Here is a 20,324-nt window from a genome sequence, read left to right on the forward strand (position 1 = left end):
TTGTGGTGGAGGACAGAGATGAGCGCTGGGTCAGTAATCACACTGTGATCTGTCCCGTTGCTGCATGCCCTGCTTTAAATTCAGCTTTTGGCTTCAGTGTTGAGGCTTTTCTTAGAGGTAAAACCGACAGAATGTATTTAGATGAAACTCTTTGCAAAGATGATTAGCATTCGGTTTATTTTGCTCTTTTGGTTTCATGATGCAAAACATTCATGCATATTTTTGGCTTCAATCAAAATATATATTTTTTACGTATTTATTTTGTAAACTTTTCATTATAGAAGATCATTTTTTTTTCCACATATCTCACATAGCCAGACTTTTAATATGCCATAGCCAGACTTTAATATCATAAAGTTTAGTTCATAAATAATGTAAATAATTAACTATATTTATTTAATTATATATACATAATTTATAATGCTATATTCTTAATTATTAATTAATTACATTATTAATAATTAAATAATTAACAATCTAGTTAATAAATAATAAATATTTAAATTATAGGTGATAATTTAATACAGTTAATTAAGAAATATCTTAAAATGTTAAAATATCGTCAAAAGTAATGGATTTATGTTAAATAAATAGCCACTTTTTGAGTCTTTAATGCTTTTATCTAACATTAATGTATGTAATCAGTTTGAGTCTATTAAAAATAAATAATGAGGCCTGGTATAAAATATTTTTGAGCCCCTAAATGATTCATGTTTCACCAGATTTTGACATGTATCAAGTAAAATTATAAATAAATAATATAATATTATATATTATTTTCTGTTTTTACTTTAAAGTTTTAGTAATTTAGTTACTGTAGCACTTAGTATTTTATTGTTTTATATTTATATGTTCTGTTTTCACTTAAATTTGAGTTATTTAGTTTTAGTAATTTTGTTTTGTTTTTCCTTTTTTTTTGTATGTTTATAGTGTTTATTATTTTTTATTTATTAATTTTAGTTTAATTAGCTTTACTTATTTGAGTACCTCAACCTTAAATGAAAGTGATAAATGTTGCCTTATATTTAATATTTTATTTTATTTCAGTTTAATTTTAGTATTTCTTAAACATATTTTATTTCATTTAGTTGCCAAAACAACATTTCTATAATTTTTTGTTGTTGTTGTTAATTGAAATAAAACAAGTCAAATTAAACATAACTAGTTGGCTACATCATTTTTTTTTTTTTTTTTTTTAAAGAGTCATTGTGTCAGTGGTCTGAAATTCCAAGGCTGAGTAAATGGTGACAGAATTTTTATTCCAACCTTTAAACAAACTGCAAACGGCACGATGAAGGTCGCTGGAGTGGCTTTTCCTCACGAGAATTTCACATTATTACGCACACCAAACACGTCTCGCCTCGTATGATTTCTTTTATTTTCCACTAGGCTTCAGGATCCCAGTTGGTGGCTTTCAAAAGCACGCAAAACGACTGTCAAGTGAACGCGTTTCCTCCTCGTGAACTCGCGTGAGGTGTTTGTAATGGCCTCGGCTGAATGTTAACGAGCTGCTCGAGCTCTTTGACGGCGCTGTGACTCATCGCGCGGCGCGCCGTAATGACAGATGAAAACAGCTATGTTTAGCATGCCAATAGAGCTCTTTGTGAGGTTTTGTGAATGGCGCTGCCTGCCGTCGGCGGAGACGTTTGAGTCGATGTCTCGGGTGATTCGGCTCTCGATGAGTGTGTGACTCTCACATATCTAGCTCCAGATGAATGTCGATGGGAAGAGCGACTCACAGAAGATGAAGACGCGGGTTTCATGAGCCTCAGGGGTGCGTGTAGAATATTGTGCCGCAAAACAGGCTGAATGTGAGCACGAGAGAGTTTGATTGGGAAGAATTTGCATGTGGACTATAAAAACTGTGACAGATTGACTGTGCTATTTGAAATAATGAAAAAGTCTTCCTCTGTGTTTTTCTAAAACCAAAATCTAAAAATTCTTAAGTCAAGATATATTTACTTGAGATGGAAAATACTTTTAGATATTAAGGGGTCATTCACACAGAACGCGCCTTTGTATCTAAAGGGAGATGAGAGAGTCTGTATTACTTACTTTTGGAGAAAGGGTAATGGCTAACTCAGATCATGTGTGCCTTAATAACCAATCACATTACAGCCTTGATGTCATTTCATCAATTTCAGTCAGAGTTGTGGGACACTCAATCGCTGTTTATGGATATCATAGGAATGAATGAGGAGTGCCGTAAACTGAATTCCACCTGTCGCAAAAAGTCAGGGACTTCTCTTATAAAACATCAATTTTTTGGTGGTAAACTCTAAAAATAGTTTAATCCAAAAGTATTGTTTTGTGTAAAACATGTTGAAGATTAGCAGTTAGGCTGTCGCTTCATTAAATGATAAGCCGTTTCCTCTAAAAAGCTGTTTATTCAGCGTAGTGAAGCCTCTCCTCCATTGACATCCATTAAAAAAAAAAAAACGGCCTCCGGCCTCAGTTCTCCATGTACTGCCAGAGCAGAAGCGCTAGCATTAGCCATTATACTTTTTTGGCTAAAGGTCGCAGACTTGCCTTCTAGTGGATTTGGCTGAATGCCTTCTCCACCATGTTGCCGCCAAATAAAACAGTTGCCATGCCAACTTGCGAGTGTAAACAAACGCTTGCCCAGTCTCTGGGTTCTTCTGATTGGTCCACTGTTTTGGAACTGAAACGCATTCTGTGTGAACGCCCCTCTAAGCCTGTTTTCTTAAATGAATTTTAAACACAAACATTTAAAGGGGTCATGAACTGCCTTTGTTTTTTATTTCGTACTGTTCTCTGAGGTCCACTTATAATGTTATCAATATTTTTACATAAAAAACATCATCATTTAGAATTAATAAGCTATTTTCTGTTTTTGAACCCTCTCATCAGAACACTCTGTTTGAATAGGCGTGGAAAATTGTAGACTCAGAAATAAACACCCACTGCGATTATTGGCTAACAGTTGTGTATGTTTGACAGTGTGCATTCATTCCTCACAGATGGACGCTGCTGTGATTTAGGTTTAAAAAGCGATCACAGAAATAAACAATCTGTCTAACAGACAAAGCAGTAGTGACCACATAATAAAAACAGTTATTCACACTTATGCTCTGCGACATTACTGTCGAATCCAGTATAGTGGGCACAGCATCATCTTTCAGTTTCAATCTTTCTGAAAATCCCACGTTGAAGTGTGCCTTGTTTGTAAACGAATCCACTGTAAAATGAACGAAGGACCGAGTTCTAAATGACGCCATCTGGATCTTCATTAAAAATAAAGTTAATTCACTCTTTCCTAATGTTGGGATCAGAAGGAAGGCAATGCGAAGAGTTTGTTTCTACAGCTTGGCACTGCACAGAGTCTTGTTGTCTTCAGAGTATCTTTATCATTTGGTTTCTGCATGGACCTGCGCATTCGCCTTTCTTGTAAACACTATATGCACGAATCGGTGAGCAGGGCTAAAAAGGCAGCGATGTAGAATCGGTGGGCGGGGCTAAAAAAAGGCAACGATGTAGAATCAGTAGGCGGGGCTAAACAGGCAGCGATGTAGAAGCAGGCGTTGATCTATTTCTGTGGAGGCGGTGCTTATCCACACTATTACATCATAAAGTAGAACATTCCAAAAGCTGTCGTTTCAGCAAACTGCCTTCAATATAAACTGTTTTTAGACAAACGAGAAAGTTTTGAGTTCTGAAACTTAGGCCCCGTTTACACTACTCCAGCGTTTTCGAGGTTGAAAATGGAGACTTTTGAAAACGCTGCAGACCTCGTTTTAGTTTGAAAACTCCGGGGTAGCGTTTCAGTGTAAACGGACCAAAACAGAGACTTTTGAAAACAATGGTGTGGCTGCCCACATTCTCTCTGCGTATCCTTGACGACCGGGTAAACAATAACATCATGCTTGTTGTTGTACCCTTAGATATGTATGGGTAGATCCCCCATTCAACCGCTCCAAGCACGCAGACGTTTCCGCCATCTAAATAATAGGGATCTACCTATACAAATCTATGGTTGTACCTGTATGAATGGTCACGTGGCATGCGTTTTCGGTTGTGTAGTGTAATCGTTTCTCAAACGCAGCAGAAACGCCAGTGTAAACGGGGATCGTTTTCATCCTAAAAACGCACTAGTGTAAACGGGGCCTTGCAGGAGGTTTTTATAGTACAATGACCTTTTATATGTCAAAAGAGGGAATTTTGGTTTCTCTTCATGTTGATAGCACAAAATTGCTTTACGTTTCTGAGAAAAGAAGTAGTACCTAATTGTAATTAACTTTCCTGGTTAAACTGGGTTGTATAGTGAATGGTTAGTGATGCACAGGTTTTTTTGCAGTGACAAAAAAATGTGCAAAAACAGTGCAATTGTTTAGTGAATTTGTGAAATATAAAAATTATATGAAGAAATAAAGATTTTATGCCTGGCAAATCCAGTGATTATAGTTCTTCATGAAAAGCACCGGTTGTATCCAGTTTTATTTTAGTATTATTTATATCTATTACAGTATTTATTAATATTTTAAATTAGCTTTTATTTTTATGTTTTCATTTTTGAACGAATCGGGTGAGTCCATGATTCAGTGAGCCATTCATGCTTTATTTATTGAATGAATTAGCCATTTGAACAAATTGGTTGAATCAGTGAATCATTAAGACAGTGACTTGCCACCACCTGCTGGTGGTTTGATTTCATATTTAAAAGTATCATTGCATTTTTCAGACATTTCATATTTATATGTTAAAAAAAGTAAAACATTAATCTTATAACATTATTTATGTATTTGCTATTTTACTGTGTAAATACATTTATGGAACCTCTTAACTTCATTATACGTCTGAGTAAATACATCTAAATGGCACTTTTGATGCAGCTTCAGTGTTTGCAGTGGAAAAATGGAGTTTGTTGATACTGATTTCATTTGAATGGTAGAGTCTAATTATTCTAACTGAATGTATTGATAAAATTTAAGAATTTGGTGACGTACATTTAGTAAGGTTAGGAAAATATTGCCCTTCATGAAGTTAAGAAGTGTCCTAGAAATCAATTTAAGGCAAATATCACAAATATGCTGATTAAAGTAAGACCTCATAGAGCAGTGATGAGACTTTTGCTTCAGAATGGATTACATTTACTCCGGAAAAAAAAAAAAAGGCTTTTTTTGTCCCGGACAAGTAACTTTTTTACTCGGACAAGTGAATGACTGATTTACTTGTCTGAAGGACAAGCACATGTCAAGGCTTAATGTCAAGCCCTGTACTAGTTATATTAATTTGCTTTCAATTAAAAAAGTAAATGTTTTATTTCAGTTTTAGTCATTTTAGTGTTTTTTTAAATGTATTTTATTTCAGTTAATTGCAAATACTTGAATATATGTTGTAAGAAAACCAGTGTGCGCTTCAGTAGCTTCATCATTGTAACCAGCTGTATTTGAACGGAGACTGACTGTGTGTGTGTGTGTGTGTGTGTGTGTCTCTCTGTCCTGTAGGGGTCGCCCTCCAGGGCCGTCGTCTCTCTTCATCTGGGATCATGTTCTAGAGTCGACCCTGCGCAGCAACCATGAAAGGCTTAGGGGCCAACCGTAGCCGCCATCTGTCCGACACCTGCGACCCCACCGCGGGCCCCCAGGAGCCCCTGTGTCCCTTGGCCCCGGACCCCCATGCCGCCTTCCTCCTGAACCCCACTGTCAACCATTACGCCACTCTGGATCCTCACCTCCATCATTTTGCTGTTTCCACCCCAACGACGCTGCAGTCGGAATGCCTGCTGCCCCTCAACAACCAGCTGACCAACAGCAGCACCTTCCCTCGCCTCCACTACACCAACCAGCCGGAGGAGAGCGACTACACACAGGTACTGTCACCACACTGCATTTATTTCATTAAAATACAGTAAGAACAGTGATATTGTGAAATTTAAAGTAGCTATTTTCTATGTGAATATATTGTAAAATGTAATTTATTTCTGTAATGCAAAGCTGAATTTTCAGCATCATTACTCCAGTCTTCAGTGTCACATGATCCTTCAGAAATCATTCTGATATGCTGATTCGCTGCTCAAGAAACATTTCTGATTATTATTAATGTTGAAAACCATTGTGCTGCTTCATATTTTGTAAATAATCACTTTCAAGAATATTTGATAAATAGAAAGTTGAAAAGAACATTGAAATAGAACTCTTTTGTAAGATGATAAATGTGATTACTGTCACTTTCGATAAATTTAACGCATCCTTGCTGAATAAAGTTTTTTTTTTTTCCTCTTTCAAAATAAAGTACAGGCTCAGTGAGACTGAACAATAGTGTATATATAAAAGATAACATTATATATTATTATAAACAATATATATTTGAATAGAAATAGAAAAAAAGCATGGAATACACATCAAAAGTGGTTTGTTTCATGCAATCATTCATCTTGTCCATTATTTGATGCATGTATGCATCACAATTTAAATTCAGATTTAAAGTTTTGAGTTTAAAATTTTAGTTTAAAACATTTTTTAAAAGATTTTAAATTTAAAAAATGAAATTTGTATGAATATCATATGCACAATATCACAAGTAGTTCAAATACAAATATTTGAATTTATTATTATTATTGAACTTATTTATATTTTACATAATAAATTAAATGTTTAATTAATTAAATTAAACTTTGTGTATTTGTTGTCATAAATAAATAAATTCATAATAAATAAAACATGTATTTGCAATGTTTACTTTTTGCAATACAGCCAGCTGACAATCTCTGGTGATAAAGTCATACTTTTTTTTTTTCTTCTTTTTAAATGTTTTAGTATAATATAATAAATAAAAGTACAATAATAATAATAATAATTGTATTATAATTAATGATCAATACAAATATTTGTTAAAAATAATTAATTTATATTTTAACTAATTGTAATATTGAGCATGTATTATACAAATAACTGTAATAACATTAATAATATTGTGCAGGTGATATACAGTTAGTTGTATGATAATAAATAAATAATAGGTGCAAATAATTATAATGAATACAAAATGTATTGTTTAATAATTAATAATGCAATGCAAATATTTGTTAAACAGCTCTAATACTGTGCATGTGATATATGTAATACAGTCAACAAATGTGCAGTTTTAAACTCATATTTAACTCACACTTGTTGTAGTACATTTGTATATTTGTCTGGTAATTTTATGATGGTGTGTTTTGTCTCAGCAGGCATGTGTGGCTCAGACCGGCAGTCGCTCCAGCACGCTCACATCCTCCATGTCCATGGGCATGGGTTTGGGTCTGGGACTGGGTGCTCCCGCCATGATCAGCAGCGGCACGGCCACCATCTCATCCGCGGCCGCCGCCAAGATGAACCGGCTCCCGGCCAACCTGCTGGACCAGCTGGAGCGCCACCTACCCCTGCAGCGCGACGGCTTCAGCACGCTGCAATTCCACCGGCGCAGCCGCGGCTCCAAGCAGCGCAGCGAGAGTCCCAGCCGCATCCGCAACCTGGTGCAGTCAGTCCAGAAGCTCTTCGCCAAGTCCCAGTCCCTGGAGGTGTCGGCGGTCAAAGGGAGCATCACCGCGGGCCCAGCCGGAGACGTGGCTAAAGTGGCCCGCCGCAGCAAAAGCAAAGACCGCGCCAAAACCGAAGGCACCAAACGCCGCCCACGGCCCAATCTCTCAGGCTTCTGGAGCTCGGATGACGGTTTGGAGGACGAGGCGCCGGCTCAGCCTGCCACCGGCCCGTTAGCTGTGGCGTATCGAAACCCTCTCAGCATGATGACGCTGGGCAGGGCCGTGTCGGACAGTCAGGCGGCTCCCAGACCGCATCCGCAGGGCTACAACACCATCGCAGCACATTCGCTCAAATCCTCCAAGAGCAGCGGTGACCTCAAGCCCACCGTCAGCCTGCCGCCCTCCACGGGCCAGACGGGGGAAAACACGTTGGTCAAGAGGGGCTCGTGGTCCACGCTGACCCTTACTCAGGCCCGACAGGTGCTGCAGAAGGGATCCGCTACCGTCAACCGCACCCTGCTCAAGTCCAAGTCCTGCCACGGCCAGGAGATGACCTGCAACTTCCTACAGGTACGGACACACTGGCATGGAAGAAAGACAGTCAGTGTGGAAGAGAGACAGTGAAGAGATTTCTTGAGATTGTGACAAACACTACTATGAAAGATTTCATAATAGCCCATAATATTGACAATAATGCCAAATAACTACTTTATATCACTTTTTAATTATTTATCGCTTTTTTTTAAGCATAATTGTTATTAATATTTGAACAATATTTTTTGCATTAATCATATATAATTTAAAAGAATAAATAAAAAATAAATAAATAAAAGTAAATGAATAAAACAATAAATGCAATATAATATATTTTTAAACAAAAATATGTGTAAACAAATGTATTTTGTTTGATATACACAGTAGTAATAATAATAATAATTAGTTAAAAATAAACAATTGATATTTGAACAGTATTTTTCAAATACATTTTTCAAATATTTGTATAATGATAATAATAATAATATTATTGTTGTTGTTGTTGTTATTATTATTCATAATTATAAATACATACATTATTAATATCATAAACAATATTTTGTTGTTGTTTTGAATGGCATTTCAACAACAGTATTTTAAACAGTTTCATAGTTTTCAGCACATAAAACATAAAACCAACACACACATACATACATACACATACTGACATATATATTTGTAAGAAAAAAATGTATATATAGTAAAAAATAAATAAATAAATAAATAATAATAATATATATATATATATATATATATATATATATATATATATATATATATATATATATATATATATATATATAATATTTGAATTAATATATGTATATAAATAATATTTGAACAATATTTTGTTGTCATTTTAAATGGCATTTTATCAGATGAATTTTAAAATGAGATTTTCAAAAATATATAAACCAAACACTAACACAGAGAACTCACATGCATTTTAAAGTACATTTCAGAAGTTTTATTTGACATCCTTTGACCCAGATGCATTGTGGGTAGTAAGTGTAAGTGTTCTGGCAGGTACCTGCTGGTGACTGGAGCGGGACGCTGGGTAAGGGAGGCGGCGGTGCGGGTGAGATCCCGTGCAGACGGATGCGCAGCGGCAGTTACGTTAAAGCCATGGGAGACATGGAGGACAGCGAGGACTCGGACGGACCCCCTTCACCCAAACCCTCACCCAAAACTGCCGCCAGACGCCAGAGTTACCTGAAGGCCACACAGCGCTCGCTCAGCGAACAGCAGCCCCCACTGCTACCGCCACGCAAGTGAGTCCAACACACTACACACACACACTATAAACTCTACACACACACACACACACACACACACACACACACACACACACACACACACACACACTCTATACACACACACACACACACACTACACACACACACAGACACACACACACACACACACACACACTACACAGATAAACATGTCAACCACAACATAAACACCAGTCTTACTTTACTGTCATTGAGACACTTGATATTATTATTATTATTATTATTTGTTTTTTTTTATTTTAATGTTTTGAATTAGTTTTTATTTTGTATTTTGTATTACTTTGTATCTGTTATTTTAATTGTACTTAAAAGTTTGAGTAATTTGTTGTGTTTTTGTAACTGTTATTAGTATAGTTTTTAAAAAATATTTATATATTTTTTTTTATTTTATTTCAATTAATGTTTATTTTATTTCATGCTGCAACATCTTTTTATGGTTTTATTTTAAGTAAACTACAATCATTGTTTGTTTTTTTTAGTGTCATTAAGATGCTATTATAGTTCTAATATTAATATTTTCCCATTTTATTTTCATTTAAAAATAAAATATTTGTAATTTTGTGATGTTTTTGTTTTTAAAATACATATTTAAATAGTTTTATTCTTTTTATTTCAATTTCTTTATTTTATTTCAGTTCGCATTTATTTTATAAAATATTTATTTTAAATATTTTCAGTTCATTGTTATTTTTGTTTTCTCTTTTCATTTTAATTTAGTTAAGATTTTAGAATTTTTTTTATGTATGTTTATATAGTTTTATTATTTTTTAAATACAATTTTAGTTTTAGTTAATGTAGTACAGCAAGTTAAACTAAATTAGATAAGAAATGAGAAATGTTGCCTTGGCAACTAGCTGAAATAAAATAAGTTATTTAAAAAATATATATATTTTAATTAATGTTTATTTTACATCAGGCAACAGAAATGTTTTTTAAGGCTTTAGTTTTTGTTTCAGTTAACTATAATAACCCTGACTATAATATAACCTTTTTACACACTACATTATGAACTTACACAAAGCTCCACATGACATTAAATTCATTAGATTCTCTTATATGATAATTGCTGGATAATTTTATGCACATAAGGTGCATTACTAGTGTCTCATCTAAATAAATATCCTAAACTGAACATCTCAGCATTGATGGCATCAGGAACACATTCACTGTGACCAGCAGATGGCAGCACGTTGATAGGTTCATTGGTAAAAGTTTCCTATGAGAAGAGATTTCCAAATCATTTTTAATATTAAAATAAAATGATACACAGCCTAATTAAGACACCCAGTGCTCTGATGCTGCTGTAATGTTGTTGGTTTTACATAATCAAAATTGTCAAATTATTGTCTGATGAATATGCTAACATAAAAACCTCTCTTTATTAATTATGAGTATGTTGGCTACCATAGCTATACATGTATGTTGGCTACAGTAGCAATAAACTTTAGATGACATGAAACTGTGGTCCAAAGTCTACCATAAATGTGAAAATGTTGATGTAGTTGTATTGGGAGGGGGGTGTTGTCTGCTGTTCTGTCCCCACCAATGTCAAAATCAAATTTACGCCCTATAGCGCTGGATTAAAAGTGTTGCATAATGTGTACTGTGTACATATTGCATACCATTCTTTAAAAAACGTTAATAAGGATACACTACATAGTGCACAGTATGCTAGTATTCATTTCCAAACATAACCATAGTGCAGTAGTTTTCATCCCTCAAAATGATTTAAAATAAGCATTATAGTAAACTGAAACTTTTACAAATTAAGTTATTTCTTATTTTTATATATCCTTGTTGGTCCTGGAACAACATGTTTGTCAATGAGATGTTAGGAAGAGGGAAAAGAATAGGTTTAGAGTTTGGATTAAAGCTTGAAATACATAATTTATGATTAATTTCCTAGGAAAGTTATGTAGTCGAGTCAGTTGTTAATGAATCTCAGACACAAACAGCAGACTTTGATGTTGGATGGTCATGTATCGGCGCTTCCTATCAGGCCAAGCCCCTGTCCCTTCATGCAGAAGCAGTTCGGAGTGGTTTGGTCTCCTCTGCAGAGCGCCGCCTCAGTGCCGCACCTGCACAGGTTAGTGTTTAGCCCCACCTCCGTCTGATCACGTGACCACTGAGACGCACTCTCACTCTGTCCAATGAAAGCACTTTCCTGTGAGTCCTAAACTTCACTGCAAAACATCCCGATGCACGACGACCACCTCCACCACCACCCTGACTAAATCCTCACTGACCTTCATTTATTTTTATTTATTTATTTTTTAGCTTGGTCAAGTTTGTCAGAGCTGTTCCTCTGTGCTGCACCTGGCTCTCGCTTGCAACTGAAAATAAAATAAATGTTATTTGTAGAGTGGCACAAGGGAGATTGATGCAAAGTTTTCCTCACTCATTCTCTTGTGTTTGTTTCTCTCAGCTGTATGCCGTCTCTGCAACCACACAGTAACACTCTAGAAACCACAAAGCAACAGCGTAGCATCACCCTAGTCATTCCTAGAACACCCTAGTATCCACATAGCAACACTATAGCAACCCCAGAACACCCTAGTGACCACATAGCAACTCCAGAATACCCTAGTAGCAACCACACAGCAACACTCTAGAAACCACATAGCAACAGTGTAGCATCTCCCTAGTCATTCCTAGAACACCATAGTATCCACATAGCAACACTATAGCAACCACCAGAACACCCTAGTGACCACATAGCAACTCCAGAACACCCTAGCAACCACACAGCAACACTCTAAACTACATAGCAACAGTGCAGCATCTCCCTAGTCATTCATAGAACACCCTAGCAACCACATGGCAACAGCCTAGAAACCACATACAACACCATAGCAACAGCGTAGCATCACCCAAGGCATCCCTAGAACACCCTAGTGAGCACATAGCAACTCCAGGACACCCTAGTGAGCACATGATTCTGTGTTTGTGTCTCTCAGCTGTATGCCGTCTCTATGTGAGGTCTCCACCAATCGCAGCCTGGATAACCTGGACTGTCTGATGGGAGCGGATGAGGCAGGTCTGCAGCATTGGGATGCTGATGGGGGATTCGGTCAGCGCTGCTCTACACTGGGACGAGGCTCCACCATGGGCCAGGTCACAAACATCATTTCATTAAGTTATTAAAGCATCACTGTTACTATTATTATTGACAAAACTTAGAGTGTGTATATGTTTTTAGCATAATGCACAATGAACTGGGGCATATTCTCACATAACAACAGCCAGAAGAACATACCTCGCTGCATGCACATTTTACTTTCACTTTCAAATTAGCGGCAATTCTGCGTAAAGCAATTGATTGTTTTTAGTTCACTTGAGTTGTCCCTCTTTTCCTCACTTTTCTTCACATTTAAGTAGCTTAAAAGTGTTGTGCGCATTTTAATTTTACTTTCAAATTAGCAGCAATTCGGCATCAATTGCTTGAATGCAATTTAAGCAACAACAAAATACAACTTCAAGCTCACTTAGCCTATATATAATTCATAGAACTTTTATTTAACAAAATGAATAAAACTACACTATGCTATAGGCTATCCCTAATATAAAATAACAAATAACTTACACAAACTTTAAATAGGTAGCCTATGCAAAGCTGAAAAAAAGTAAACACTGTGGAACCAAATAAATAAGAAACGTAGAACGTTTAGTAGCAAAGCGAATAAGAAAGCATGGAGGCACAACATACACCTTGATGTCAAATAAAATAAATAAATTACACAAAGTTTAAATAAAGTAAAAATCAGCAAACACTATGGAACCAAATAAATAAGAAATGAATGTTTAAAAAAACTTCCAAGATCACCTGCCAAATAGGCGCTTTTGCATTTCGTTTCGAAACTAAATCATCTGCTATAGTCTTGTCTTTTTCACCTCACTCTTCTTGTCAGTCAGCTCGACTCACTCTCCTTGTGTGAAATCTGATCTGTGAACAGCCATGTTCAGTTTTTAATTGTAGTGTCTGTTCTCTAACTGAACTGATTTTTATTACTATAAAAAATCAAAACAACGGTGAGGGGCGGTGCCGTGGTGGGCAAGTGATGTAACCGGTGTTGCAGCTTAACAACGGTATTACCGTCAATACTGACTATCGCAGCAAGCCTACAGAACCCCCTAGCAATCACATAGCAACACCATGGCAACTCCAGAACACCCTAGTATCCACATATCCACACAGCAGCCCCAGAACACCCTAGTTTCCACATAGCAACACTCTAGAAACCACATAGCAACCATATAGCAACACCATAGAACCCCCAAGACCCTTGCAGTCAAATAGAAACACCATAGCAACCCCCGGAACTCCCCAGTATCCACATGTGGCCATATAGCAATACCCTAGAAACCAAATAGAAACACCATAGCAACCCCCAGAACACCCTAGTGACCACATAGCAACTCCAGAACATTCTTGCATCACCGTAGCAACTTCCAGAACACCCTAGTGAGAGCATAGCAACTCTAGAACATTCTAGCATCACCATAGCAACCCCAGAATACCCCAGTATCCACATGTGGCCATATAGCAACACTCTAGAAACCAAATAGAAACACCATAGCAACCCCCACAACACCCTAGTGACCATGTAGCAACTCCAGAACATTCTTGCATCACTGTAGCATCCCCCAGAACACACTAGTGGGCGCATAGCAACTCTAGAACATTCTAGCATCACCATAGCAACTCCAGAACACCCTAGCAACCACATAGCAACACCATGGCAACTCTAGAACACTCCAGTATCCACATGTGGCCATATAGCAACACTCTATAAACCAAATAAAAACACCATAGCAACCCCCAGAACACCCTAGGGACCACATAGCAACTCCAGAACATTCTAGCATCACCGTAGAAACCCCCAGAACACCCTAGTGACCACATAGCAACTCCAGAACATTCCAGCAACCACACAGCAACACTCTAGAAACCACTGCAGCAAAGCATCCTTGCAGAGAGTTTTGCTCTGTCAACGCCACTAACATTTTCTTTTACAGATGTAAAACCTCTTGTAAATGTGTGCGCTCTGCATCACAGCGCAAACGCTGAAATGTGTCAGTGAGGTTTTGCTGTTCACTTGACCTCAGGAACTGCGTGTTCCAGATTAAAATGCTGTAAGACATCCTTAAGCTAGTTTAAGGAGACGTGGAGGGTGGGAAATCAGTTGGAGGGCATGTTATCAGGATGAGATACTCAAGTGTTCGCTCTACTGATGGAGACATCAAGACTCCTGAAGCGAAACGAGGCTCCGAAACCTTTTCTTGAGAGGAAAGAGCATTGATTTTTTTGGAGATCTGTTTTGCTGAATGGGATAATGTGCTGTGAAGACTGATGCATGATTCAGAAGTCGTCTCTGAGATGCTGGGGTCAAAGGGAAACAAGTCAGGAAAAATGAGGACAGCAGCTAATTTGCAGCACTTATAAGTATTTTTTCCTGGGAATTGGCTTGAGATTTCTAATTCAGTGAGCTCAAAGGTGCAGTTTGGTGTGTTTTACTGTTTGTTTGCTTTTCATCTTTGGGTTTACCCTCGAAAAACTCACACAACCCTCCTGTTCTGTTGCGTCTCTGTGAGAAGTGTCTCCTGCTGGACGAGGAAACACAAATTCTCTCTTCACTCTTTACTCTTGGGCTTTGAGAGAATGTGAACCGTGGTTGTGTTTTGTTTGCAGGTTGGTTTGGAAAGACCTAAAGATTCAACTGAATCATTTTGGAGTTGATTGACTCTGAGCAGTTTTCTGCACTCTGCCTGATGAATTTGGAGCAAAACAAAAGTGAAAATTATATTTAAGCAAAAGGAAAAGCAAATACTTTTTTTTTTAAATTACTTGCATAGATATTAAAAACAAGGCTTTTAATTGATGTTTTTTGTTGTTGTTGTTTGTTTATTGGGGTTATTTTGCATTGTGTCATTATTTTCATAATGCAGACATACAAATTTTACTTTTGTAAGTTTCAGAGGGGATTCTCATTAGATTCTAAATAAAAACACTGTATTACAGAAAATGTACAGCAGCACAAATTAAAAGCCGGACAAAAAATACTATAATGTTGTATACATATTTTACTATTTAAATAACATGTCTTTAGTTTTTATCCACAATACAGTATTTATTTTTAAATATCTTAAGCAGTAATGTCACAGTACAAAACATATTGCTAAAATTAACTTTTCTTTAAGAAAAATACATTTTCTTTTTTATATGATATTATATTATAGGTTTATTTACACTGTTTGACAGACCAATTCAAAACAATACAAACAATATTTATTATATATTTATTTATTGTACAATTTTCCCAATTGTAAGGGAGTTTTCTGAATTATTATTATTTTTTTATTTATTTTTTTTTTTGGTGAAAAATGGTCTAAATTACAAAAAAAATTATACCAATTTAGAAAACAAACTCCTCATCCACAGACGAGGATCAGTACAACTGTGAAAGGAATACATTTAAGGATTTTTCTCATTTTAAGCCACATTTGTCGCATTAGACTGAATGGAAACCACTCAAGCAAACCTGCCGTTTCCTCTTCATGTCCGCACGACGATGCGTCAGTCCACCCTAAAGCGCCGGCCGCGTCTCACCCCGTGTGAGGCACGCTTGTGGGTGGGCAGTGGCCGTCTGCCCCGCCGGCTTCGTGCGGGACGTTTCAACCTGCACGTGTCCTTTCAGGTGGAGCAGGGCTACCGGAGCAGGGCGGCGTACAGTCAGCTGGACTCTCAGGCGGTGGAGGCCTTGGATCTGCCCACACCCACCTGCTTCCGCTCCCGGAGCCACAGTTACCTGCGTGCCATCCAGGCCGGCTGCTCTCAAGACGACGATACGGGCTCCGTGGACTCCGACGAGACGCCACCTATAACCTCATCCATCAGCAGCTACAACAGCGCCACCAGTGAGTAATAAACAACCACGCATTTATAGAGGATCACATTCATGGACCTGCTGTATACCGTAAAAACTACATCAAAATAAAAAGAAAAGACTGATTACATTTTGCGTAAAGAAAGTCAAGCCTGTTTTATGACCATTAAGATTTTTTTTTCCATTGTAACATTATTTTCGTGACAGTGATTCACTTTTCTTCCTTAAATTCTCATTAAGACATTTTACTTTTGTAATTTTCATTATTGTCAATGGGAATTCTTATCAGATTTTAAGTAAATATACATACTATATTATGAATAATTTAAACCAGCATAAAATAGCCAGACAAAACAAATAATATCATGATATATATGTATTTTACTATTTAAATTACATATATTTGTTTTTTTAAAACATCATAAATCATAAATGTCTTAATTTTTCTTTAAGTAAATTGAAATATAAGCTTGGGGTGGAATATAAGCTGGCATGCATAGCATTCATCATAAAATATATATATTTTTTCACTTATACAGTACCGTTCAGAAGTTTGAGGTCATTGTAATTTTTTTTGTTTTTGGAGAGAAATGTGTAGTTTTTTTCAGCAAGGATGCAAAAAATCGAGAGTGACAGTAAAGACATGTATACGGTGGCCGAGAGAGCTCAACGCGCTGCAAATAGAAAAAACACCTGCAAAGTAAGAAAACAACTTCATCAATTTGACAACACACGCGCTGCAAATACTCACAACACAAACAAAGAAACGCGCTGCAAATACAATTCTTTATTTGTTTGTGTTGTGAGCATTTGTACCACCTGCTGTGAAACTGATGGAGATGTTTTCTTGATTTGTGTTTTCTGAAGTTGCAGCGTGACATTTATAATGTTACAAATGATTTCTACTTCAAACAAATGCTGTTCTTTTGGACTTTCTATTCATCAAAGAATCCTAAATAAAAATAAAAAATTATCACAGTTTCCACATAAATATGAAGCAGCACAACTGTTTTCAGCATTGATAATAATTAGAAATGTTTCTTGACCAGCAAATCATCATATTAGAATGATTTCTGAAGGATCATGTGACACTGAAGACTGGAGTAATGATGCTGAAAATTCAGCTTTGATCACAAGAATAATAAATTATATTTTACAATATATTCACATAGGAAACAGTTATTTTTAATTTGTTATAATATTTCACAATTTTGTTTTTATTGTATTTTTAATGAAATAAATGCAGCTTTGGTGAACAGAAGAGACTTCTGTCAAAAACATCAAAAATCATAGTGACCCCAAACGTTTGAAATGGTACTGTATGTTGTCATGAGTGGTTTATGACTGTGCATTTACAGTAAAATATTTTATTACTTGAGAAACTGAAAGAAAGGCAGTGAATTATTGATGCATTCGATATTACAGTTGTTCTCGATTGCTAACACACTGAAACTGATTCATTTGGCCCAATTTTCCAAACCATTCATACAGTTCTCGAAACAAAGACACGTTTCTCAAAACTTTTAACACATTCCACCTGCTTTCACACATGCTCCAATTTGCTCAGTGTTTTCTGCAAAACTCTACACAAGAACAGCATCATTTTGCAAAGTTTTAACCATGTTCTCATTTAGAAAACACAAACACACAATATAACTACCTCAAGAATCACAAAATGAACACAAATAACACATATTTATCCGTGTTTGAACATTCAGTAGCAGAACTGATGACACGGCAGTCAGAATCTCAGGATGATATGAACAAGAGCACAAGTGATTATGTGTTTTGGAAAATGAATCCTGGTAGCGGGAGACAAAGAGGAATAGGAGGAGAAAAGAAAAATGAAGGGGATGAGGTCAAAGGTCATTTGTTCCTGATGAAATGTAAAGCACTATAGTTGAGCATGTTCTTGTGCAGGGATGATCATAAGGAAAGCTGCCTGCAGGCTCATCTACTCACATTATAATTACAGTACATAGTAGCAGTTCTTCAGATGAGAGGACTTTCACTGTTCTTTGTTCTGTAAATACAGTAGCACACTCCCTCAAACTCATAACTGTTGAATTGATTTGTAGCAAAGTACCATTTACATGTATTTGTGCAGAACTGAGAGTCGACTGTCTGCAGGGGAGGAAGAGGAAGTCTTTTCTCAGAAGACTAAGAAACTGTTATAGTATAACAAATAAGGATATTACTAATACTGTAATGCAGCTTGGCTGAGGATGCTGAATTTATTTATTTATTTACTGCTGTACAGAAACTGACAGTATATTCAATGTGTGTTTACTGTATATTCAGTAGTTTGGTTTTTGTACTTTTCTCTTCTAGTGCTTTTCATCTACTGTAAGATAACTTTACAGTAGTGTAATGAAAGTAAACTTTTCTTAAAGTTTATTGCTGTGTTTGACTGTATCTGCACCGCTCTATTTATGCTGCATACTGTAACAGACATTGACTTGCAAGATGTCTCCTGTTTCCCAAAAGGAGGTTTTTGAATCGATCTCACTAGTGTTCTCTAGTCAGGAAAACAGTCTGTGTATTTGACAGCTTTGTGTGTCATCTGAGGCCAAAGATTAGATTCTGACAAAAGAGAATATGTTTTTGACTAAAATGTTTGACTTTGACCTGGAAGTTTGAAGTTTGCACGAGTTGGTGTGTAGTTTGGAGATTGTGTTTATAGTTGTGAGAAAATGGTCAATTGTTTCATGAATTGTATGTTAGCAATCCAGAAAAACTGTATAATCACTGAACACTTAAAGTGAAAAAAAAAAAAAGACCTGGCTGTCATGTATCACAGGGATAGCGCTGAATTTGCACATGCAAAAACGAAAGTGTTGATAAAGTAGGGAAAGTCCATGATATGCAACATAACTTCCTGATAAGCACAGGTCTCGTGGACTTTTCACTGATCATGATGTCGTTTTATAGCTTCCAAAGGTGATCGAACGGCCTTGTTTTTCTTTCTCAGTAATAAAGACTTTAGTGTGAAGTCAGATCTCTTTTGCTTTGAGAGGTCGGCATGTGGGCAAGTCCAGACAGATGAACTGGAATCATGGTGAGAGTAAAAACAGCCACTAGACCATGACGACTGTCTCATTATGGTCCTCTTAAAGGGATACACTCTTAAAAATAAAGGTGCTTAAAAGATTCTTCACAGCGATGCCATAGAAGAAGCATTCAGTCAAAGGTTCTTCAAAGAACCGTCTCTTTCTTACCTTTTTATAATCTGAAGAACCTTCTTTTGCCTTTTGTGAAACAGTTCTTCAGATGTTAAAGGTTCTTTATGGAACTATTTAGACAAAAAATTAAATAAAAAAATCTTCTATGGCATTCTGAAGCACCTTTATTTTTAAGAGTGTAGTTCACCTGAAAAATGAAAATTCTCTCATCATTTACTCACCAATTTCATCTCAGAAGGTTTATTTAGAACCACATGAGGCATATGGACTACTTTGGTCCATTTTGGAGACAAACACAGTCAGGCTTTTGGAAGGATTTGGTCCTTTTTCACTTAATTTAAGGAAAGTCTAAATTGTGAGATACAAACTCTGAATTGCAAACTGCAAATTGCAACAAAAAAAAAAGTACAACTCAGACATCTGGGAAAAAACAGTCTGAATCGCAAGATGTAAACTGAAAAATTTGTCAGAATTGTGAGATGTAAACTCAGAAATCTGAAGAAAACTATTTAATTGCAAGATGTAAACTGAATTGTGACAAAAAGACAGAATTTCAAGACGTAAACTAAGAAACCTGAGAAAAAATAGAATTGCGAGATGTCAACTCAGAATATAGAGGAAAATAAAATTGTGTGAAAAAAATCAGAATAGTGAGATGTAAACTCAGAATACATAGAAAAATATCAGAATTGCAAGTAAAAAATTAAAATTGTGAAATGAAAACTCAGAATACAGAAAAAAATCTTATTTGTGAGAAACAAATGAGAATAACGAGACGTAAAATCAGAATACAGTGAAAATAATTTGAGAAAAAATAGAATTGCAAGATGTAAAGTCAGAAATCTGAGAAAAATAGAATTGATGCAAACTCACAATTGTGGGTTTATACCTTGCAATTCTAAGGAAAAAAGTCAACTCGCAATTATGAGTTTATAACTTGCAATTGTGA

General features: G+C 36.2%; 1 protein-coding gene across 5 annotated transcripts in view; it reads left to right on the forward strand.

Annotated features, from left to right (window-relative positions):
• Positions 1 to 20,324, forward strand: part of dlgap4a (discs, large (Drosophila) homolog-associated protein 4a) — a 191,810-nt gene that overhangs the window by 146,964 nt on the left and 24,522 nt on the right. Inside the window, exons 1-7 of one of the 5 annotated variants that reach the window (XM_058763975.1) lie at positions 1,308 to 1,774; positions 5,466 to 5,830; positions 7,187 to 8,050; positions 9,041 to 9,285; positions 11,309 to 11,395; positions 12,267 to 12,423; positions 16,005 to 16,224. In XM_058763975.1, the coding sequence (XP_058619958.1) occupies positions 5,537 to 5,830; positions 7,187 to 8,050; positions 9,041 to 9,285; positions 11,309 to 11,395; positions 12,267 to 12,423; positions 16,005 to 16,224 (1,867 nt within the window). In that variant the 5' untranslated portion in view covers positions 1,308 to 1,774; positions 5,466 to 5,536. Of the gene's footprint in view, positions 1 to 1,307; positions 1,775 to 5,465; positions 5,831 to 7,186; positions 8,051 to 9,040; positions 9,286 to 11,308; positions 11,396 to 12,266; positions 12,424 to 16,004; positions 16,225 to 20,324 lie in introns of those variants that run through there. The other 4 variants (XM_058763974.1, XM_058763976.1, XM_058763977.1 and 1 more) reach the window with 4 other exon arrangements.

The sequence above is a fragment of the Onychostoma macrolepis genome, chromosome 23 (assembly GCF_012432095.1).
Source record: "Onychostoma macrolepis isolate SWU-2019 chromosome 23, ASM1243209v1, whole genome shotgun sequence".
NCBI lineage: Eukaryota > Metazoa > Chordata > Actinopteri > Cypriniformes > Cyprinidae > Onychostoma > Onychostoma macrolepis.